We start from the raw sequence: 22611 nt of genomic DNA on the forward strand, positions 1-22611 counted from the left end.
GAGGAAGGAGCTGTCATTACTGTACCCATTTTACAGATGAGGACACTGAGGCACAGAGAGTAAGGGCTTGCTAGGAAGCGATGGAACCAGAATTCAAACTTCAAGAGCCTGCACTCCTTCCTGCTGTGTGGTCCCAGCTTTGCAGTTCCCTCTTGTATCTGCGGTGATAGGCACAGTGCCCGTCACAGAGCTGTGCTCACGTGTCTCTCCATCATCATCCTCCTCCTCCTCCTCCTCCTCCTCAGGCCACCACACATGGGGGCTGGGGGCCCGCAGCAGGCTATACCCAGTGCCACACTTCGTCTTCTAAATGTCCCTACAACTACAGAGGGTCTATAAAAATAACTCCCCTGTATAAAGGGCTTAGGATGCACCAGACATTGTGCTAAGAGCTTCACCTCATTCTCTTATTCCACTGTCAAGAACACCATCATTGTCTCACAGGTGAGGCTCAAAGATGTACAGAGACTCAGCCCAGGTCACAGTCGTAGCAAGTCACCGGGGGTTGACCTCTGACCTATCCAGCCCAAAGCCTGGGTCCTCGACCACAAAGCCCTCAGCCCCCAAACTTTATCAGGCAGCCGACAGAGGTAGAGAGGGATTTGCTTACCAACCATACAACTTCAGGGTGGAGCTCAGTAGGCGCTGGGTCGCTGGGTTCTGGGCTCGTCCCCGTGTACTTCGTTTATTCACCCACTCAGACGTTTAAGTAACGCTTACCGTGCCCCTGGTACGTGCCCCAGCCAGACGGGGTGCTGGGGGCAGAGTGGCGCACGTACCCAACTGCAGTCCTTACAGCCCGTTTGTCCGGGAAATGCAGAAGTAAACACTCCTCCCCGGGCAGGCGGGGGACAGCGAGCACTGGGTGGGCTAGAAGGCTGGGACGCCCTGCAGTCTGCGTTCTGTCTCTGTCCAGCATCGCTTGGCCCTCACCCCGACTTTCCTTTGGGGGAACTACACCCTTCCCAGATAGTTTGAAGCCAGCCTCTGGAAATGGGCACCTGATCAGACCCGGCCAATCAGATTCCCCTTTCCAGGCGTAGTCTTTGCATCAATGGGGGAAAATGGCAAACATCATGAACACCTTTAAGGTGAAAGGAAAATGGGACTGGGAGGGGGTGGTCTTTATTAACCTGCTAACGATAAACCTAAACCCAGATGCCTCCATCCTACTTAATGGTAGTAATGGACAGTCAGCCCATTTAAAAGAATAATAAGGGGGTGCCTGGGTGGCTCAGTCGGTGAGGCATCCGCCTTCATCTCAGGTTCTGAGGCGTTCTGACCTCACGTTTCGAGGGTTCGAGCCCCACGCCGGGCTCTGTGCTGACAGCTCAGGGCCTGGAGCCTGCTTTGCATTCTGTGTTTCCTCTCTCTCTCTGCCCCTCCCCAATTTGTGTGTGCTCTCGTTCTCTCTCTCTCTCTCTCTCTCTCTCTCTCTCTCTCTCTCTCTCTCAAAAATAAATAAACATTAAAAAAAATATAAAAGAGCAATAAGAAAAGGATAGTGGGGTCTTGCCTCTGCCAGCCCCACAAACCCTTATAGTCACTGGCTCCAACTAGTCCAAGGCCAGAGCAGGGTGCAGGGAATAATCTCAGCTCCCCCCAGCCTCCCCCAAACCCCCCCTGCCCGCTGCTTCCGTCTGCCCGGGACCAGCTCTGTGGTGCCCTGTGGACAGCAAGTTAGTTTCAGCCTGTCCATCCCCTGCTGTACTGCTTCTGCCTGGGTTTTCCTGCCTTTCAAGGCTGGAGTCCTGCACTGATCCACAAACGAGACACAAGACTACCTCTTGCCAGCCCCTTCTCTCTAAGTGAGACCAACTCCCACACAACAGCAGCCTGGGTGACGCTGTCTTTGGGACACTGTCTGTGAGACCACCGGGGTAAAGGCACCTGCCAGCCTGTTTCCCTGAACTTGCGGCTGGGCCACACGGTCAGCATCCCAGCAGGTGTCACTCCCAAGCCCTCCTAAGTTAGAGCAATGTCCCGTGCCCACCTCTGTTCCACCTAGTTCTAGAAATGCTGGTGACTTTCATCTAAGAAGGAAAGGTAATTGGACTCATAAATATAGGAAAGGAAGACATAATAAAATTATTACTTTCTGCAGAGGACATGATTGCTTACCTAGAAAATCCAAAGAAATCAACCAGAAAATTACCAGATGTAATAAATGAGTACATACCAATGGTGAGTTATGAGACAGATTTACAAAAATCAATTGCATTCTATATGCTAGTTACATGCAGTTAGAAAAAAAATCGATGGAGAAAAAGTATTTCATTCTCAGCAGTAACAAGACACATTAAATATTAAACATTAATTTAGCCTAATTGTAAGGCATTTCTTTTCTTTTTTTTTTTTTTAATTTTTTTTTTCCAACGTTTTTTATTTTATTTTTGGGACAGAGAGAGACAGAGCATGAACAGGGGAGGGGCAGAGAGAGGGAGACACAGAATCGGAAACAGGCTCCAGGCTCTGAGCCATCAGCCCAGAGCCTGACCCGGGGCTCGAACCCACGGACTGCGAGATCGTGACCTGGCTGAAGTCGGACGCTTAACCGACTACGCCACCCAGGCGCCCCTTCTTTTTTTTTTTTTAATGTTTATTTATTTTTTTTTTTTAATTTTTTTTTTTCAATGTTTTTTATTTATTTTTGGGACAGAGAGACACAGAGCATGAACGGGGGAGGGGCAGAGAGAGAGGGAGACACAGAATTGGAAACAGGCTCCAGGCTCCGAGCTGTCAGCACAGAGCCCGACGCGGGGCTCGAACTCACAGACGCGAGATCGTGACCTGGCTGAAGTCGGCCGCTTAACCGACTGCGCCACCCAGGCGCCCCTATTTATTTTTGAGACAGAGAGAGACAGAGCATGAATGGGGGAGGGTCAGAGAGAGGGAGACACAGAATCTGAGACAGGCGACAGGCTCTGAGCTGTCAGCACAGAGCCCAACGCGGGGCTTGAACTCATGGAGTGTGACAGCATGACCTGAGCTGAAGTCGGACGCTCAACTGACTGAGCCACCCAGGTGCCCCGACATTTATTTTCAATGTTAATATTTTTCTCCTATTGGCAAAACTAAACATACATTAAAGATGGCTAATTTAATAAATTTAAGGCAATGCCAAATAAAGACCTGAAAATATGTCATACACTTTAAAAATCCACAAACAATGAAGGACATCAGAAAGCAGTTTTTAAAGGTAACGATGGTCAATGTCTCCATTTTAAGATATTATATGCTAACTAATCAAAATTTCATGCTGCTTTAAAAACAAAACAAAGATATCTCTGAACATCAAAACATAAACATGATGGCGGGGCACCTGGGTGGCTCAGTCGGTTAAGCATCCGACTTCGGCTCAGGTCATGATCTCACGGTTCGTGAGTTTAAGCCCCACATCCGGCTCTGTACTGACAGCCCAGAGCCTGGAGCCTGCTTCAGATTCTGTGTCTCCCTCTCTCTCTGCCCCTCCCCTGCTGGCTCTCTCTCTCTCTCTAAAAATAAACATTAAAAAAAAATAAATAAACGTGATGGTAACGGATTATAACACACTGGAAAGAAAAGAATCCATGAATCCATAGTGATACTCAGAAAAGGGGGTGAAGAAAAGATCTTCACTGAACAATGTTCTATCTCTAGAAGGAATGAAAGAATTGGGAAAAAGTCACCATTTTGCAACCAGCTTTGTAATTTATGCAGGCAAGGAGCATCAGCAGGTGCTAAAGCCATTGTGTGAAAAGCTGTTGGGGAACGAAATATTTACACTGTCTCAAAGCACCATCCCCCAGATTGCTTATTAATTATAAAGGGGAAAAGGTACATTATACTGAAGGGATCAGGCAGGCAGGGCCTTAACCAAGTAATTAAACTCAGCATCACCAATAAAGGGACAAAACGATGTCCCTTATGTGATGCTCTGAGAGGTCCACACTCCTCTCTCCTTGACAAAAATGCAAGGAAACAATCAGACATATCTAGATCATGGGACAGCCTACAGGACAAGTGGCCTAAACTTGAAAGAAAATGCGAATGTTATGAAAGCCAAAACCAAAACGAAACAAAAGAAAAAACAGAGAGAGTTCTCATTTCAAGGAGATACAAGAGGCAGCATCTGCCAAACCAGATGCAATGTGTGATCCCTGACTGAATCCTGCATCAGAAGAGAAAGCAGCGAGGGAAGGAAAGTTTGAGAACAACCGGGGAACAACCGGGGAAAAGACTGAACCTTAGATGATGCTGTTGAATTACTATTAAGTCTTAGGTGTGGTGATGACTCTTGTTTAGATAGGAGACTGTCCTTGTTCTTTATACTCTAAAGTGTTTTGGGGGAACCTGTCAAGACGTCATCACTTAAAGTGCTTCTGCAAAACAAAACAACACTAAAGGAGATAAATTATAGACAGACAGATAAATTATAGATAGAGTAAAAGAAAAAGCAGATGTGACAAAGGTGAACAGTTGGCGAATCTAGGAAGGGCATATCTGGGTGTTCATCGTATTCTTTAACTTTTCCTTTTGAACACAAAGGATGAGAAAAAAAAAACAGAAAAGGAAAAACTAATGGAATTCAGTTCTCGTTTAAAAAGAAATTAAACATATTAATAGAACTGAATGTTGGACGAACTTTGTAATAAATTCCAAGTGGGTAAAAGCTAAACATTTTTATAAATTGGAGAGGGGTTTGGAAACAAAACAACTTATTCTTGCTAGAGATGGGAAGTAAGTTCCTAACATCTGTCGGGGAGGAAGAATTTCCTCTGTTCTTCAAGATCCTTCCAGCTGGACTAAGAATCAGACTAACAGGGGGCGCCTGGGTGGCTCACTCAGCTGGGCGTCCAACTTTGGCTCAGGTCATGATCTGGCAGCTCTTGAGTTCGAGCCCCACGTCGGGCTCTGTGCTGACAGCTCGGAGCCTGGAGCCTGCTTCGGATTCTGTGTCTCCCTCTCTGCCCCTTCCCTGCTCGCACTCTGTCTCTCAAAAATAAATAACCCCCCCCCCAAATTTTTTTTATTTTTTTATTTTTTTTTATTTTTTATTTTTTTTTTTGGGACAGAGAGAGGCAGAGCATGAACGGGGGAGGGCCAGAAAGAGAGGGAGACACAGAATCGGAAACAGGCTCCAGGCTCCGAGCCATCAGCCCAGAGCCTGACGCGGGGCTCGAACTCACGGACCGCGAGATCGTGACCTGGTTGAAGTCGGACGCTTAACCGACTGCGCCACCCAGGCGCCCCCCAAATTTAATTAACAGAAGAAAAATCAAATTTCACTTCGTACTTATGGGGAATCCACATAGACATGGAAATTCCAAAGATAGGCAAAATAAGGTATACACAGGAGAAGGCAGGAGGGGTCTGGGACTTCAGAGAGAAGGAATGAAATTCACAGGAAGATGAAAAAGAGTAATTGTTTGGTAAACAAATGTTTGGGCCCCTCAGAAACACTGGGGCATGAAGAACTCTGATCAAACAGGCTTGCCGGGTTCCGCCCTGTCTCCCATAGCCAGTTCACATCATAGTGTAGTTATCTATGGTGATAGATAGGGCAGGTCCTCCATCTAAATTCTTTTTAGGTCTTAGGTGTGAACTCAAAATAATCTTTTGAACTCAAAATAATCTTCATGCCAAAGTAGCCCATCTTGGGGCAGCCTGTCCTTGGCCCCTACACTACTAAGAAAAGGATAATTATAATTAGAAATAAGGAAGATATGATATAATTGAAAAAAGAAATATTCAAATGTAGGAAAATTTTCAAGTGATAGAATGTAATGAACAAATACAAAAAGGAAGGCAACAGAGCAAGATAAAAAGTGACAAATGCTTTTGAAAAAATATAAAGAACCAATTTAAAAAATAGAGATCAAGTTGGGGCGCCTGGGTGGCTCAGTCAGTTGAGCGTCCGACCTCGGCTCAGGTCATGATCTCGCAGTTGTGAGTTCGAGCCCTTCGTCGGGCTCTGTGCTGACAGCTCAGAGCCTGCAGCCTGCTTCAGATTCTGTGTCTCCCTCTCTCTCTCTCTACCCCTCCCTCACTCACACTTTGTCTGTCTGTCTGTCTCTCTCTCTCAAAAATAAACATTAAAAAGAAATTAAAAAAAAAATAAAGATCACGACATAAGTCCCTCTCGATTAGTGCTTGGAAGAGATGGATACAACACTTTATGCAGAAGGAAATACGAAGAATAAACAGCAACATGAGGGGCGCCTGGGTGGCTCAGTCGGTTAAGTGTCTGACTTTTGATTTCGGCTGAGGTCGTGAGCTCACGGGTTCGTGAGTTCCAGCCCTGTGTTGGACTCTGCGCTGACAGCATGGAGCCTGCCTGGGATTCTCTCTCTCTGTCTCTCTCTCTCTGTCTCTCTCTGCTCCTCCCTCACTCACACACTCTCAGAGAATAAATAAATCAACTTTAAAAAGAAGAAGAAGAAAAGCAACATGGGGAAAACGCAAACTTGTTAGTGATCAAAAGTGAAAACGTAAACAAGTTGGGAATACTATTACACATTACACATCCACATCTCCCACACTGGCAGAAACAGATATAATGTTGCTGGGGATGTGGCGAAACAGGCACCCTCATGCCTCGGGCAAATCATATCAGAGGCAGGGGAGGGCACAGACAGGGAGACACTGACAACCAGACCGTCGGATGGCCCCAGAAGCCCAAATGCCTCTGCCTGGATGAGCAGGCAGGCACCTGACTCCACCCACTAGTGTCTGGGACGTGGCAACAGGTGTCTCCCACTCAGGGTCAGGGTTTTGAGAAGCCCCTAGCAGAGGCCAGTCCTCTGGCTGGCACCCGGGCGCTGGGCCAAGGACAGAGCCCAGGCAGCTGGGATGCTGGGGTCCGTCAGCATTACCGAGGAAGGCCAACCCAGTGTGGAGTGCAGGTGGACCACTTAGGGGGAAGGCCCAGGACTCCCCCCTCAAGCATCCCTCCCCCACACCCTCTTGGGGCATCATCGGGGAGAACTGTTTCCTTTAGGCTCCACCCTTCCCCCCCGCCAGCTCAGGGGCTGGGTCCTGCAGAGGCTGCCGGGACCCAGGAGTTGACCAGCCAGCCCAGGTACCTCTACAGGTGTGCCAGGCTCAGTAAACTGTGTGAGGCAGACAGAAGTCTGCGGAAACACTCATAGTGGCTGGTGGGAGGGCCGATCCTGGGACCTGGATTAAACAGAGAGGTGACGGGGCTCCATCTGGGACTCAGGGCCAGGACATAGCGTTAGGTGGAAAGGGGCCAAATAAGGCATATGCACTGGTCACAACCACATGTGGGTCACTGCCAAGGACACAATATGGATATTAAGGTATAAAAATGCAGTTTGGTGCTCGTTAGCTTTCTTGTCCTACAAAGTTGTTTAAATGTCTCTGGTCCTATAAAGTTGCTATAAATTGACAACAATATTTGGAACTTTTTTTCCTTTGAAATAAAAAGCGGCTGTCCTGGGAGGGATTCCTCATGAACCACGTGAGCCGTGCAGGTGTGTGCACATCCTCGACCTGGGCTCAGGCCCCATCACCCAAGCCAACCTAAGTGGGGGTCACAGGACACGCACGAGGTGACGTTCTCTCCTGCTTATCGAGCACGGCTGTGAAGTCCAATGGATAGCCCGGAAGTCACCCTCTGACCCTGCACTTCTCTCCATCACCTCACCTATTTTCTTCCTGCCCCTGGACTGGGGGGGGGGGGGCAGTGGCCTCCACGATGCCTCCCTTTCCTTCACCCCATGCTACTGCCAGACGGGTTTGTCTAAAACAACACAGAGCTACGTTACTGCTCTTCTTCAACCTTTTCAACATTTCATCCAGACACCTGCATGATAAAATCTACCCTTTCCTCTCCATCCGGCCTCCTCCTGCCTGTCAGCTCAGTCCCTGTCCCACCTGCCACCTCTCCTGCCTGGCAGGTCTTTCCTCTGGCATAGCCATCCTTCCCTTCTGCCCTGGTTGACCCTGTTCAAGACTCACCCCGGTCACCCCTGGGAAGCTTCCCACCTCCGGGCAGAGTGAATCTCCTGTCACACCAAGCACACCTGGACAGGTCCCCAGTGGCACCCTTCACACGGAGGGCAGCCATGATTTCCATCTTAGAACACTCCCGACACCGCCCCCCCCCCCCCCCCCCCGCCAGGAGTGAGCTGCTCAGGGAAGGAAGTCTATCCTAACCACCTGTATGACCTCTGGCCCCAAACCTGACATAGAGCAGGTGCTCAAAAAGATCCCTAAAAGAATGAAAACAGACAGCCCACCCAGAAAACCGAGACTGAGTGGTAACACTGATATTAATATGAATGACACTTAACCTAATATTATCTCTGCCATACAGGTGAGACTGAGACACCGAGAGGTTAGGTAACTTCGAGTCCCCCAGCTAAAAGGTGGCAGTCACCTTCTCAGACCCTGTGTGCCTGATGCCAGTGCCCTGAGAGAATGTTACAGCCGGCCTGGCCTGAACTGGGATGCTGGGGGAGGTGGAGGCACGGGGAGCAAAAGAAGGTCAAGGCTGGGGCGCCTGGGAGGCTCAGTTGGTTGAGCGTCTGACTTCGGCTCAGGTCATGATCTCGCGGTTCGTGAGTTCAAGCCCCGCATCGGGGCTCTGTGCTGACAGCTCAGAGCCTGGAGCCTGCTTTGGATTCTGTGTCTCCCTCTCTCTGACCCTCCCCCGTTCGTGCTCTGTCTCTGTCTCAAAAATAAATACATGTTAAAAAAAAAAAAAAAAAAAAAAGGTCAAGGCTGCCTGGGGCCAGACGGCCTTCATGGCTGGGAAGGGCCCCCAGCGTGGGCCAAGAAGATGAAGTAGCCTGGAGAATGGGGGCAGGGTGCTGGCGGGGTGTCCCATTTGCAAGTCAGGCCCCCACCCCTGCCCTACATGCCTGGATATGATGGAGGATGGAGGAGGGGCACCTGGCAGGAAAACCACGCGAAGCAGTGGAGATGCGTCATCCGCGGGACGTTGCCGGTGGCCTCTCTCCACCCTAAAACTCGGTCCCCGCTGCCACCTGCCCTTCCGTTGCAGCGAAGCCAGCCTGGCCTGCAGGGCCCATCCAGGGCTCCTGGCAGTGCCCTCGTCGTCCTGCAGATTACAACCTACTTCTAATTATGGCTCCAGTCAGGCGCTGCTCCACACACGGAACCCGGGCCACCCCAGATTTAGAAACGCCAGATGAAGCCTCGGATTTGAGGTTCCTCCGACGTCAAGTTTCTGAAACTCAGATCTGATCATTCTCTTTCCTCTCCTGACCCTGGAAGAACCTGGAAGGGACCCCAACTGCCCCAGCTCCTCCATTTCCTGTGGGACCCTGGACAATTCACTTCACCTCTCCGGTTCACAGGGTTGTTTCCAGGATGAACCAGAACGAGAACTATGATGGCAGACAGCACTAATCATTTTTCACCCCCCCCCCCGCCCCCCCCCCCCCCCCCCCCCCCCCGTCCACAGAAAGTCACTAGTGGCTGCGGGAGAAGGTGTGGCCATTGCACAAGGGAGGCCTACGCCTGGAAAAGTACCAGGCAGAGGAAAGCGGTCAGAGGTGCGCTCTCAGGACTGAGAGCAGCAGGGATGCCAACAAGGCAGGTGAATGATGATGCTGAGAGGCGCCATGTTGGGTCTTGACGTATTGTCTCCAGCTCTCAGCACACACACTCCCACAAATAGGGGTTGTGACCCCCATTTCACAGATAAGGAAACAGGTCCATCCATCATAATAAGCACCTTTGAAATAATGTAGGCTTTCCCTTCTTAGAGTCAGGCCTCGGCCCTCACCAGACCAAGGCCAATGTGTGGGCGAAATGAAAACCAGCTAACTCCAAAGAGGGGAGGCCCGGGCTGCTGTGCACCCACGACTCATCTGAGCCAGCCAGCCAGCCAGCCAGCCAGTCTCAGCTCCTCAGCCCTCTGGAAGGTCACCATCTGGCCCCTGCTCCAGCCCTCACCCTCCCTGCCCTTGCTGTGCCCTCTCCACACACAGTCACGTATCACTCCCTAAAAATGCCAGTCCCCAGCCCTGGATCTGTGCTTAGGCCTCAGGCCTTGTAGTTACTCAGAAATGCTGGTCGCATGGTGGATGGAGAGGCAGGGGAGGCGGAAGGGTGGGTGAACAGATGGATGGACAAATGGGTGGATGTGCAATGAACGGATGAGTAGATGGGTCAATGGGGAGGCAGATGTTTGGACGGATGGATGAGCAGAGAGGTGGCTGGCTGACTAAGCGGATGTTTAAGTAGGATGTGCTGTCCAATGGGCAGGTAGGTGGCTGGCTGGATGGGGAGAGGGAAGGATGAGCAAAATTTGGAGCCCCAGGAGACAGACCTTAGCTCACTGTGTGAAAGAGAACTCAGCCAGAGCCTTGTCAGAGCAGAACGGGCTTGTCTAGGGAGGCAGTGAGCCCCCATCTCCTGGCAGGCCTGTGCTAGAATGACACACGCATTGAATGGGCCTCTAACTCCCCTGGTGGTTTTTGTTTTGGTGTAAATCAGTCTCTGATTTACCTGTCTACCCTGTCCAGGTATGTGTTGGTCTTAGATTGGGATCTCCCTCAGGACAGTGGCCACCATAGGCCCATGCGCAGTCGATAGCTGCTTTCGCAGGAAGCTGGCCATATTCTGAGTTCTGTGCCACAGCAAATGAGACTCGAGGTCTTGGATCCCAAGGGAACTTAGAGGTCCTCAAAGCTCTAGTTTGGGCTATGGCTACCAGGAGGCTTACTCTCCTCTTGCATCACTGGTATACGAACGTGTAGAGTCTGAGCTGCTTTGTTCTCCCTGTCTCTAAGAGCATGCAACTATGAACATGGGATCCCTCAGCATTGACCCCAGGGGTGATATGTTGGTGGCCCTAAGCTCTGGGAGGGGCGCCTCCAAGGATCAGAAGATGTTGGGGGTGGGGGAAACAGCATAGAACAGAAGGGTTCAAAGAGCCCCAAGTCTAACTGGGGGTGGTTCCAGTCGAGGTGCCCTGGAGAGGGTGAGCAGTCATATCAACCGCACGTTCCGGCAGTTAACTATGGCCCTGGCCAGTTCTTACTCTGTGCAGGGAGGAGGCAAGATGGGCCGGGCAGATGAGCAGTCAGCGACCCAGAAAGAAGACAGCGAGGCGAGCGTCTCGAGGCATCTTCTGGTGGGCATGTGAGATGCCCCGAGCCAGCCCGGCTGAGTCCCTGGGCCCCCACACCTGCGCCTGGCCTTTAAAGTGGGCCGAATCTCGGGGCGCCTGGGTGGCGCAGTCGGTTAAGCGTCCGACTTCAGCCAGGTCACGATCTCGCGGTCCGTGAGTTCGAGCCCCGCGTCAGGCTCTGGGCCGATGGCTCGGAGCCTGGAGCCTGTTTCCGATTCTGTGTCTCCCTCTCTCTCTGCCCCTCCCCCGTTCATGCTCTGTCTCTCTCTGTCCCAAAAATAAATAAAAAATGTTGAAAAAAAAAAAAAAAAAAAAAAAAAAAAAAGTGGGCCGAATCCCACTTTAATCAGGTTCTCTGTTTTTCCCTCATATAAACTCCTGTGTTGTGGGCAGTCAGACCGAAGGGCTGAGGAAGAAGAGGGAGGAGGTCAAGGGCCTGCCAGTAAGAGCCAGGCTGAGGCGCATTCCTTGGACTTGTGCACCTGCTGGCATACATCTCCGCGTGGATGCCAGGCACATCTCAGGTTTCACAGGCTAACGTGGACCTCCTGACTCCTTGCCCAACCCGCCTCCAGCCTCAGTCTTCCCCATCCAGCAAATTCTCCAAATTCTCTCCTTGTCTCTCACACCCTCCTTCCAGTGGGCTCGACTGTCCAAATCCAGCCACGTCTCCGTTACCGCTGCCGCTGCTCTGCGCCTCCAGCATCTCTCCCCTGGATGAGGATGAGGGCCTGTGGGTGCCCTGCTTCCCCCCGCCCATCTCCCTCTATTCCTCTTGCCTCACAGGCCACCTGCCGTGTCTCTAACCCCCAGGCCTCTCCTGCCGCTGCCTGGGTCAGCCACCCTCAGATATCTGCCAGGTGCAGGCAGTCCCCCACTTCATTCCAGCCTCTACCTACATGTCCTCCTAGAACACAAGTCACTCAAAGGGCAAGAATCTCCTTTTGGTTTTGTTTCAGTACTTTGTTTCTTCCTGGTACCTACCACTGCCTGTTAGTAATTTTTATTCCTTTGCCTGTGTCTTTCCCAGCTCCAGGCCACTCCGGTTTGCCAGTGCCCGGAAGGGTTTTGGCATATAGTAGGCATGCGAGATGTAAATGGGGAAAAAAAATTTTTTTTTAATCCTGGAAACATATATTAAGACAACTCCCACATGCAAAAGGTATTTCCATTAAGACTACTCTATAAAAATTTCAGGGCCTTCACCCAATTGTGTGTGTGCGTGTGAGAAGAGAGCAGTTAGGGCAGGCATGACATTCACTGTTTCCAGGTCAGCAGGCGTCCCCTCCCCCATCCCTCCCTGTTCTGGTTTGCCCAGTTCTAACTGTCATTCCCAGCCAGCTGTCAGCCTCCCCTTCAGCGCTGGTGGGACTGCTCAGGGCCTGGGGAAGAACAGGGGCCACTGCAGCAGGGGACAGAGGAGCCCCCTTACACACTTACTCTGGGATCGGGCAGGAAGCCCCCCCCCCCCCACCTCCCACCAGGCCTGTACAAATGGACCCGTGAACGAGGGCGTTCCAGCCCACACCAAGTGGCACGGGGTGGGGCTGGTGGGTGGGTCACCAGCCCCAAATCTGCACTGCCCTCCAAGGCAGGGATGACCGACCCCGACGGCGGTGGAGCCAGCCGGCCCATGGAAGGAGGAGTGCTTTCTCAGCCTTCCACCACACACCCACCAGGTTTCTGGGAATCCCCCTCCCGGCCCACCAGCCTGGGGAGGCACACGGGGAATCATCGGCCACAGGCAGAGCCTTGCTTCCTCTGCCCTGCCTCCACCACCACCTTCTCCTCTCTCCTTCCTTGCCTATTTGGTTCTCTTCCTGGAGCTGCAGAAAGTGCCCAGGCCTCAGAGTTGGGGCCATTTCTTTTTTTTTTTTTTTTTTTTTTAATTTTTTTTTTCCAACGTTTTTTATTTATTTTTGGGACAGAGAGAGACAGAGCATGAATGGGGGAGGGGCAGAGAGAGAGGGAGACACAGAATCGGAAACAGGCTCCAGGCTCTGAGCCATCAGCCCAGAGCCCGACGCGGGGCTCGAACTCACAGACCGCGAGATCGTGACCTGGCTGAAGTCGGACGCTTAACCGACTGCGCCACCCAGGCGCCCCTGGGGCCATTTCTAAACACCACTCTGCCTGCCCTGGCTGGTAACCCTGAGGCCTACGGCATCCACCTTCAGAGGGTGAAGGCCCAGCACCCAAGGACAGCTCAGATCCTCTGCCCACTGAAACTACTCTGAGGGCACGTCTTGCTGTTTGCAAGGCCTGATTCTGTTCCCCCATTCAGATCTCAACGTGGAGGCAGCGACCACACCTGCCCACCACCAAGTCCTCCACTACCTAGAGCTTTCTTCTTCTCTAGAACCTGGTATGTTGGGAGCTATACCCAGAGATGTTCACCACATGCATTCAGGCCACGTCAAGAATGTCTGACAAGATGGACCAGTCCCTGTGGGCTTTCTTCACACGGCCCTCCTCCCGGCACAGCCAAACTGTGATGCAGGCCCGTCGGAGAGGCCGGAGGGTGCTGCGTGCCTGCCAGGGCCTGCCCCTCCCCGCCCCACCCCCACAGCTGGGTACCTTGTGCTCATCCCCTACGCCTGAGGGACCACAGCTTCCAGGGTGTGCCCAGCGGGGGCAGAAGCGCAGGAAAGAGCAGGTCTCGGGCCCACTCCTGCTCTGCTCCCCTCTCATGGCCCACAGGCACCCCCACCTTTCCTTCGAGGCTCGGAGGACTTGGGCCCTCCTGTTTTGTCAGCCGTGTCATCTGTAGGGTGTCCCCGATCGGGCAGGGCACCTAGAGGGGCCCATTTGCCAACAGAGCTTTGAGTTGCATCATCCAGGAGTGACTTTTGGGGGTTTGCAGGCCTTCCGGGCCCCTGCCAGTTCTGCCCCCACCCCTACCCCAGTCTGGGCCCTCTTCCTCTCCGACAGTGTGTCACAGTCTCCTGCTGGATCCGGCCTGTGTTCTCAAGCACACATCCCATCTTGCTGCCTGGCTCTTCCCACTGTCTACGGAGGATGGCTGAGCCTTTCCCGATCTGGTTCCTCTCCTGCTATCGCTTCCCCACCTCCCAAGATCTAGCCACAGATGTGGGGAACACGGATGTTTCTTCCCCAGCAGCCAATCCCCTCTCCTGGGCAGACCCCAGCTGTAGCTCACGGTTCCCCTGTCCCTGGCAGCCCACAAATCTGAGGTGGACCCCACCCCAGGGCCGGCCCCTGAGTCATCTTGTCCTGTCCCAGCACCCCAAGTCCTTTGCCAGCTCAGGCAGCGTCGGCATCTCCCTCACGGCAGTCGTGAGTGCAGAGGGGACGTGGGGACTGAGGGAACCCAGCTGGGACCTTTATTTCATCTCCTGCCCAATGTGAAGAAGGAGGCATCGTGCCCCAATTCTTCTGGCCATATCTGGGGCAAACGCAAAGACGGGGGAAATTACAGACTAGTCCTGGTTAGCTACGGCTGAGCTACCTCCCCCAAATAATTCACAACACCCTTTCGGATGTGGGAGTGGCCCCCCCATTCCCAGCAGGAAGGACAGGCCCACTGTGCAGAGGAGACAGTGCCGTGTTAACAGATGGCAGAGAGGCCACTCAACCGCTTTTGTCTTGTCTTGTCTTGTCTAGCAAGAAGGATGGTCTTCAAGCGGAAAAAAGGAGAGGATGTGCAACAGGGAATATGGCCCATCTCTCGCTGCTTTTAAGGTCTTCTGTCCTCAGACTGCTGATAGGATGCAAGGCCGACTGGCAGATCTGAGCTGGACAAGGAGGGTAGGCTGAGAGCACCACACGCTGGTCCCAGACCTTGACCTCAGCCCCAGGGAACTCCAGAACAGCCTCTCAAAGGTGCTTGCAAGTGTTCAGAAAGTGATCGTAGTAACAACAGCAGCAGCGATCCTGATAGAGGGCCTACTCTGTGCAGATCCCAGACTAAGCGCTTCCCATATATTAGCTGGTTCAACCTCCACGATAACCCAATGGAATGGGGACTACTATCACCCCCATTTTATGGATGAGTAAACAGAGGCTTAGAAAGGTTAGAGGAAAAAAAGCAAGACATGAGAAGTCAATATGGTTTCAGACCACGCTCCTATGTACTTGTCTGCCTGCTCCCACGTATTAGGGACTTTCAGAGTTGGGACAGTGGAATTTCCCCCCATCTTTGTAGTCCTTAAAAGCTCAATCTTTGTGTTTCCGTTACAGGCACTTATGTTTTTATCAAATTTTCTTGTCTTCTCTTTTCTGTTCTGATTCCTAAGCCAATAAATCAGGGGGGATGTCAGAGGCCAACCTAATTTACACATAATACCATTACTAACTCCTGTGCATACTTTATTCAGACTTCCTTAGTTTTTACCTAATGTTCTGTTCTTTTTTTTTTTTTTTTTAATGTTTATTTATTTTTGAGACAGGGAGAGACAGCATGAATGGGGGAGGGTCAGAGAGAGAGGGAGACACAGAATCCGAAACAGGCTCCAGGCTCTGAGTTGTCAGCACAGAGCCCGACGCGGGGCTCGAACTCACGGACCGCGAGATCATGACCTGAGCTGAAGTCGGACGCTTAACCAACTGAGCCACCCAGGCGCCCCTAATGTTCTGTTCTTGTTCCGTGATCCCATTTGCCTTACATGTAGTTGTCGTATCTGCTTAGGCTCTGCTGGGCTGTGACAGTTTCTCAGACTTCCCTTGGTTTTGATGACCTTGGCAAATTGAAAGAATACTAAGCAGGTGTTCTGCAGAATATCCTTCAGTTGGGGTTTGTCTGATATTTTACTCACGACTAGACTGGGGTTTGGGGAGGAAGACCGTAGAGGTAAAGAGCCTCTTATCACGTCACATCAAGGGTACACATTGTCTACATGACTTATCACTATTGATGTTGATCGTGTGGCTGAGACAGTGCTAGTCAGGCTTCTCTGCTGAAAAGTTACACCTTTAGAAGGCAGCCACTACGCACATCTGACACTTCTTTCAAGGGGTGGGGAGTTAGGCTCTGCCTGCTTGGTGGGGAATCATCTACATAAATTATTTGAATTTCTTCTGTATAGGAAATTTTCCTAGTATTTATTTATTCACTCATCCAATCATTTATATTAGCATGGCCTCATGGGTATTTTATTTTCTTCTTTGCAACCCAGTATATTTTGATCAGTTCATAGGATTCTGGCATCCCTGGTATTCTGAAGGGAGTTGGTAAAACGCAGGTAACCAGCTCTGAGAAGTTCACTGAACGCCACAGCTAGTGAACCACAGCTATCTACCCTACAGCGCTAGTGGGTTGGGAGATCAAGGTTTCCACTTGAGTTTTGAACAAACGAAATAGAAACTGTCCAAGCACATGGAATTTCGAAGGCATCCCTAACTGTGGAGAAATGACTTTCCTCCACTGTAATGTGTAGCGAGGACTACGCAGAATGTACGTCTGTAGGTCTCGGTCAAGGATAGTGTGAGTAGAACGGCCCCTACCAGGCCCTGTCCGTGGTCCTGCCCTGTGTTTCCAATCAGCCTGTGGATTCGGATAGAAGCACTGCTTCTCTACCCCGCAGGTAGCATAGCATGTGAGAGTGACAGAGGTAGGATTTTAAATTCTCTCCACTGTCTATTACAATGGGATGAAATGAACGAGATGAAAGTTAATAGGAAAAAGGGCCAAATAACAGGTTTTGATTCAAGAAATTACTGACACAGACCAGAGGCCTGATCTCTTCAACAAGACAGGATTATTAAAATTTTGTTTTAAAAAAGGAATTGCACTAGAGTAGAGAGACCTAAGGGTCACAACATTGATGCACTGCACAGTCGTAGAGAGGAAACTGGTTTAAACAAAACAGCAAAAATGGACATTTCGGGGCCAAACAGAGAAATGTGAACAAGGTCTGCATATTAAGTGAGATGAAAATTTACTGAAGCAGAAAGTGCTGATCATTTACCGGGGAAAAAAATCAGGTTAAAAAACAGTATGCACAGCATGATCTCATTTTATGGGGGAAATCTACATATAAGCATAGAAACAGTTCTGGAAGGATGTAACCAAGGTGTCACAGTGGAGCTGCCTGGGAGATGGGAACATAATACCCACATTTCTAATTTCCTACAGTGCATACAAACTGGTTCTCTAATATGATTATGCTGTAAAAAGAAAGAAATCACTGACCCTTCTCCAGGACTGAGGGGAATCCTGGTTTGGCAGAGGTTTCTAAGAAAGATCCCTGGGGGTCTGGATGGCCAGAAACGTAATATAAACGGAAAGTGTGGTGCACCATGCACAAGGCAGCCTCCTGGGTGTGTGTCAGGTGTTGGGGTTGGAGCAGTCCTGGGGGTCTCCTGACCCAGGTCCTCTGCATTATTACTAGGAACACTGAGTCACACAAATTAGTTGATGGCAGCTCCAGGGCCATAAGCCAGAGATTTAGCCCCTACCAGGAAATAGGGGCTTCATAAGGAAATGGCTGGGGCTTCAGGAACAGAGGGTATTCGACCTGGAGAAGTGAAGACGGGAAGGAGTGGATGGGAAGGAGCTAAGGGGGCAGGAGTGTTCTTTTCAAATATTTAAAGGCTGCCACACACAAGAGAGACCCATGTGAGTCCCTGTGCAGAACCGAGATGACTACGTGACAAGCAGGTTTGGCTCTAAGAGTGCAGGAAGGAGAAGGGGTTCCAACAACAGTAGCTGTCCAGCTCAGGGATAAGGTGGTGACGCTTGCTGGGGGCTCAGGGGGCCTCCTGCACAGATTGCTGGGAGAACCGCTTTGCTATTCTGGAACTCCGGGTTCCAGCAGAGCCAGGCAGGTGCTTCCCCCTGTAGCCTGTGTCCTGGGAGGAGTGCTGGGGCTCTCCCCATGCTAAGGGGCTGCTCGGCTGGCCTCAGAGGCAGCCACTGGTGAGGGCGAGGGGCTTGGCTGGCCTTTGGGGAAGAAGATCCTGATGGCTGCAGGAAATGTGGACTCTAACAAGAAGCACAGCAGCGAGCTTCCTGGGATGGGGTAGCTGACTCCTCCAACTTGATAACCTGCCTCATCCTCTTCCACCTATTGCTCCCAGGTCCTGGCCATGCCCAGGTGCCATGGAGAGATGGGTATCTATCATCTCGCCCTTGCCAGGTGGCAGAGAGGCACGGGTCCAACCTAACCAAGTCCTGGCTTCTCCCATGTTCTGGAATGCTAGGCACGAGGTGCCCCAGGAACAGAATGCCCATCTGATGCCCTCGGTGCCCACGCTCCCCACGCAGAGCCTGAGGCCTTAGGTGGCCTTGGAAACTCAGGGCTTCTGTTCCCAGGAGAAAACCCCTGTCAGAGTGGGCAGTAACTCGAGAATGAGGACGCTCCCCGTCAGGTGGGTGTCCTGCCCTCCCTCCCGGACACAAGTCACCAGTCCTTGTGCCCATGGCACGAGAGGACACTGGTCGAGGGAGCATTTATCGCTATTCCTCTGGCTACCCCACTGGCAACACCCACCCACTGATTCTTGCCCTGCTAACAACCAACAGAACTCCTGCTTTCCCCAAATAGACGCGGGCCTATCACAGGGGACACTGCAAGCTTGGCTCTGGCTGGCCTGCCGCAGCTAACACAGCCAGCTGCCAGCCAGGCCTGCCCATCGGAGCCCGAAAGAGGGGTCACCAGGTGTCATCCTCCTCCTGGGTGCGAGGCCCGGTGGGTGCAGTCCGGCTGCAGCGCGCTCCCAGTGGGCCCGTCCACCCACTGGCTGGGCCCAACGGGGCGCACGCCCCACCCCCCCGCCGCCCCCCACCGCGTCCTGGAATTCCGTTCCCACAGACCCGGGCCGGCTCTGTCTCCGCAGGGGCAGGGAGGGCGGGGGTCCCGAAGCCGGGTTCTTGACAGCGCCTTCCCCCAAGTGGGTTTTCACACGGGCCAAAGGGACCCGCACTGCGGGGGAGGGAAGGTGGGCAGAGAAGCCACCCTGGGCGTGCCGCGTGCCGCTCGCCGCCGCGGGGGCTGTGGCGGGGGGGGGAAGCGGGGGTCCGACCGGGCAGGGGGAGGGGGAGGTGCCGGGAGGTAGGGGGCCCGCTCGGGCGGTGGGGGTGGGGGGAAGGGGCTGGCGCCGGCGGGGCCCCTCCCGGGCAGGTGGAGGGCAGGGCCGCCGGCGGGGGCCCGGGGACGCGGCGCCCTTACCTCCTCGCCCTGGCCGAAGCGCAGCCCCAGCGCCGCGACGCGCTCCACGCGCAGGAAGCCGTCGGGGTCGCGGCCGCACACCTCGAACACCTCGCGCAGGCGGCGCACGGAGCGCAGCAGAGCCGCGGGGGCGCCCGCCCAGCCCGCGCCGCCCGCCATCCGGCCGGCCCCGCGGCTAGCCCGAGCCCCGCGCCGCCCGCCGCGGCCGCCGCAGCCCGCCCCGCGCCGCCGCCGCCGCCGCCATCGCCGCCGCGCGCCCTCCGGGCCGCCCGCCCGCCCGCGCGCCTCTGCGACGCGCAGCCTCCGCCCGGCGGCGGCCGAGCCGTGTCAGCGGCGGCGCCGCAGCCCCGCGCTCCGGGCGGGCGGGGAGGGGCGGCGGCGGCGCGGAGGCTGCAGACAAAAGGAGCCGCGCTCCTGCGGGGCGGGCCGCCCCCCGCCCCCCGCCCCGCCGACTCGGTTTCCCTCTGCTCCCCCTCCTCCCCGAAAACCGGAGGGGGGCGCGCGGCCGGTGCCCGGAAACTCCCAGCTGCCCGAAGGCCCCGCCCCCCTGGGAGAAGGCAGACGAGAGGCCCGGGTCCCACCGCCTCGCCTCCGCGCTCGCGGCCCCCACCCCGCCGCCCGCCCGTCCCCGCTGCCGGCGCCCCGGGGGCGTCCCCGGCAGGACCCGGCGCTCTGCAGGTTCTAGGTGTTTTCCTCCGTTCGTGTCCGATTGTTCATTCATTCGGAAGCTGAGAGCCAGAGAGGTTGAACTACTTACCCTGGGCCACACAGCTTGTGAGAGGAAGGGCTAACATTTATATCCAGTCCAGATCTGGATGGACCTAGACTCCCTACTCCTAACCTCTGGAACGGTTTCCAGGCTTTGGACCACACGGTCCTCCCCAGCAGCATTTGTGGGGCCGGATGCCTGCTGGGGGAAGGACGGGGAGAGGAAGAGCAGGGAACAGAGCTCCAGCCCCAATAGGCATCCAGCGACAGGGGAGGGAGAGAGAGAGAGGACGGGGCCCGGCAGGAGGAAGGAGAAGCAAGCAACTAGGTTTGCCTGTTGCAGACACAAAACACCTTAGGGAGGTTCCCTCCCTTCCCCTGGGTTTGCACCCTCACCCCTCTCTGGCAGGCCCTGGGTGCCTGAGCCCTGCCCAAGCTCAGAGGCCAGGACAGAATCTGAGAGGTGGCAGTGGCCTCCAGGCCTGGACCTTAGCCTCCTGCCAGGAGTGCTCAGCCGAGCCCCCCCCCCCCCCCCCGCTCCCCCGCCAAAGGTCTGGCCTGCCGCCTCTCCTCCATCTACCTTGTTGTTCAGCGTGCCAGGCCCCTGTGGCACCATTTGCCCCCAACCTGTCCCAAATACAGGCCTTGGCTGAGTGCATTCCCACTTACGCTTTCTCTCTCAGTTAGGAGGTTTCCTCATTGGGGCACCTTGGTTACTTGGTTGAGCATCTGACTCGTGATTTCAGCTCAGGTCAAGATCTCAGGTTCCTGAGATCGAGCCCAGTGTAGGGCTCTGTGCTGACAGATTCTTTCTCTCCCTCTCTCTCTGCCCCTCCCCTGCTCTAGTGCTCTCTCTCTCTCTGAAAATGAACATTAAAAAAAAAAAAAAGAGGTTTCCTCATCCAGGAAGCCTTCCCTGATGGCACGCCATCTTGCCTGTTAGTCTGAATTCTGGTGCTTTCCTCCAGGTGCCTACTTAGTTTTATAATTCTGTGGTGGGGTGCCCATCTCCCCCACCATGCCAGGAAACCCACCAGGACACGATGTGTCTTTTTTTTTTTTTTAAGTTTATTTATTTTGACAGCGCATGAGAGCTCAAGGAGGGGAAGGGCAAGAGAGGGAGAGAGAGAATCCCAAGCAGGCTCTGCCATGTCAGCACAGAGCCTGACGTGGGGCTCGAATCTGTGAACCATTAGATCGTGACCTGAGCCCCACGCCAAGAGTCGGACGCTCAACCCACTGAGCCACCCAGGTGCCCCCAGAACAGGATATGTCTTAATCACCTTCTTGTCCTCATTACCAGCCAAGGGTGTGTCCCAAAGAAGCCCCAGCCCCAGGAACCAAGAGCAGTGTAGAGACCCAGGCGGGGAGTCTGGAGTGGGCTGCGGGCAGGTTTTGCACGTGGGCTGCGTGGCCTCTCCTCTCTGGCCTCTGGTCTTCCTGCTCACTCTGAGTGGGACCACCATGTGGCCTCTGACTGTGGGCCCCAGTCTTCCGTCTGTCTAACCCCTTTTCCAGGGGTGAATGTGGTCTTTATCTGCCCTTTCCCCCTTGACACTTGAATTCCTCCGGGAGTACCTCCTGGGAAGACAGACTTTTGAGTTTGAGGCTTGGAGAATCTAAGCTGTGGGAAAGCGGGAAAGGGGGCGGTCATGGGGTAAGGGTGGAGGTTGGGGGCGGGCTGGGTTCTGGGAAGCGTGTGGGCTTCTCTGCCAGCTGGATGCTCCTCAGCAAGGTACTTCGAGTCTCAGTTTCCACATCTGTACCTTGGGCACAGTAACAGTACCTCCCATAGAGGGTGGCCAGAGATTAGACCCTAATGTATGCAAAGGGTCTGCATATCACCTGCCGTGTGAAGCACGAGAGGAAACGGAGGAAGAGAATCAGGGAGAGCCAGGGGGACAGGGGAGGGGGAGAGGCTGAGGGAGAGGCTGGAGGTCCAGCAAGCCTGCTGGCAGGAAGGTAAGCAGTGGAAGCTGGGCCTGCCTTCTGTGTCTGGCAGAGCTCTCCCTGGCATCAGATCCCCTAACTGGGGAACCAGGGAGCTGGATGACCTCCCCCAGTTCCACAGGCAGAGGTGGGAGTCACAGGTCTGAGCATGAACAGATCAGTCCCAGGTGAACCGGGCCCGACGCCCATAATCAGAATAGTGGTTCTTCTCCCAAAAGACACGGTCACCCCCAATTCAAAAGTTCCTTCCTCGGGGGGGTCCTCCTCGACCCCCGACTCTTCTCGGCCAGGTCCCTCCCTGCAGGTTTACCTCTGTCAAGTGATGGCTTGATGGATGCCTGCCTCCCCCCCAAGACGTGGGCTCGGGACCGGGTCTGTGGCTCACCACTGTGTCGCTGGGGCCAGCAAGACCCGTCGCAGACGTGCTCTCTGTGTGGTCACGTTCTTTCTCTCGAGTGCCTATATTGTACTGGCATGCCGGGGCGGTGAGAGAAGAAGGAGTAGCCACAGTCCCTGTCCTTGCTGATAACTGGGCAGTCATGACACATGGGACCTGCACTGAGGGCCCGGACTGGGAGGACCCAGGTTGTTCGAGGCCGACCTGGGACCAGAGCCCCAGGGCTCCCAAGTCTTTGGTCTGAGAACTCAAAGTGCAGCCCCTGCAGCTACGAGAGAATACTCATGCCAGGGAAGCAAGAGAGTCCTTTGGGGGAGCAG

The 22611-nt window shown here is 53.7% G+C and overlaps 1 protein-coding gene across 1 annotated transcript in view; it reads right to left on the minus strand.

The window, feature by feature from the left end:
* RAB11FIP4 (RAB11 family interacting protein 4) overlaps positions 1 to 19675 on the minus strand; it is a 127009-nt gene extending 107334 nt beyond the window's left edge. Inside the window, exon 1 of the mRNA XM_058705415.1 lies at positions 19237 to 19675. Within this exon, the coding sequence (XP_058561398.1) occupies positions 19237 to 19395 (159 nt within the window). The 5' untranslated portion in view covers positions 19396 to 19675. The remainder of the gene's footprint in view (positions 1 to 19236) is intronic.
* Between the last annotated feature and the right edge of the window lie 2936 nt (positions 19676 to 22611).

The sequence above is a fragment of the Neofelis nebulosa genome, chromosome 16 (genome assembly GCF_028018385.1).
Source record: "Neofelis nebulosa isolate mNeoNeb1 chromosome 16, mNeoNeb1.pri, whole genome shotgun sequence".
Classification (NCBI taxonomy): domain Eukaryota; kingdom Metazoa; phylum Chordata; class Mammalia; order Carnivora; family Felidae; genus Neofelis; species Neofelis nebulosa.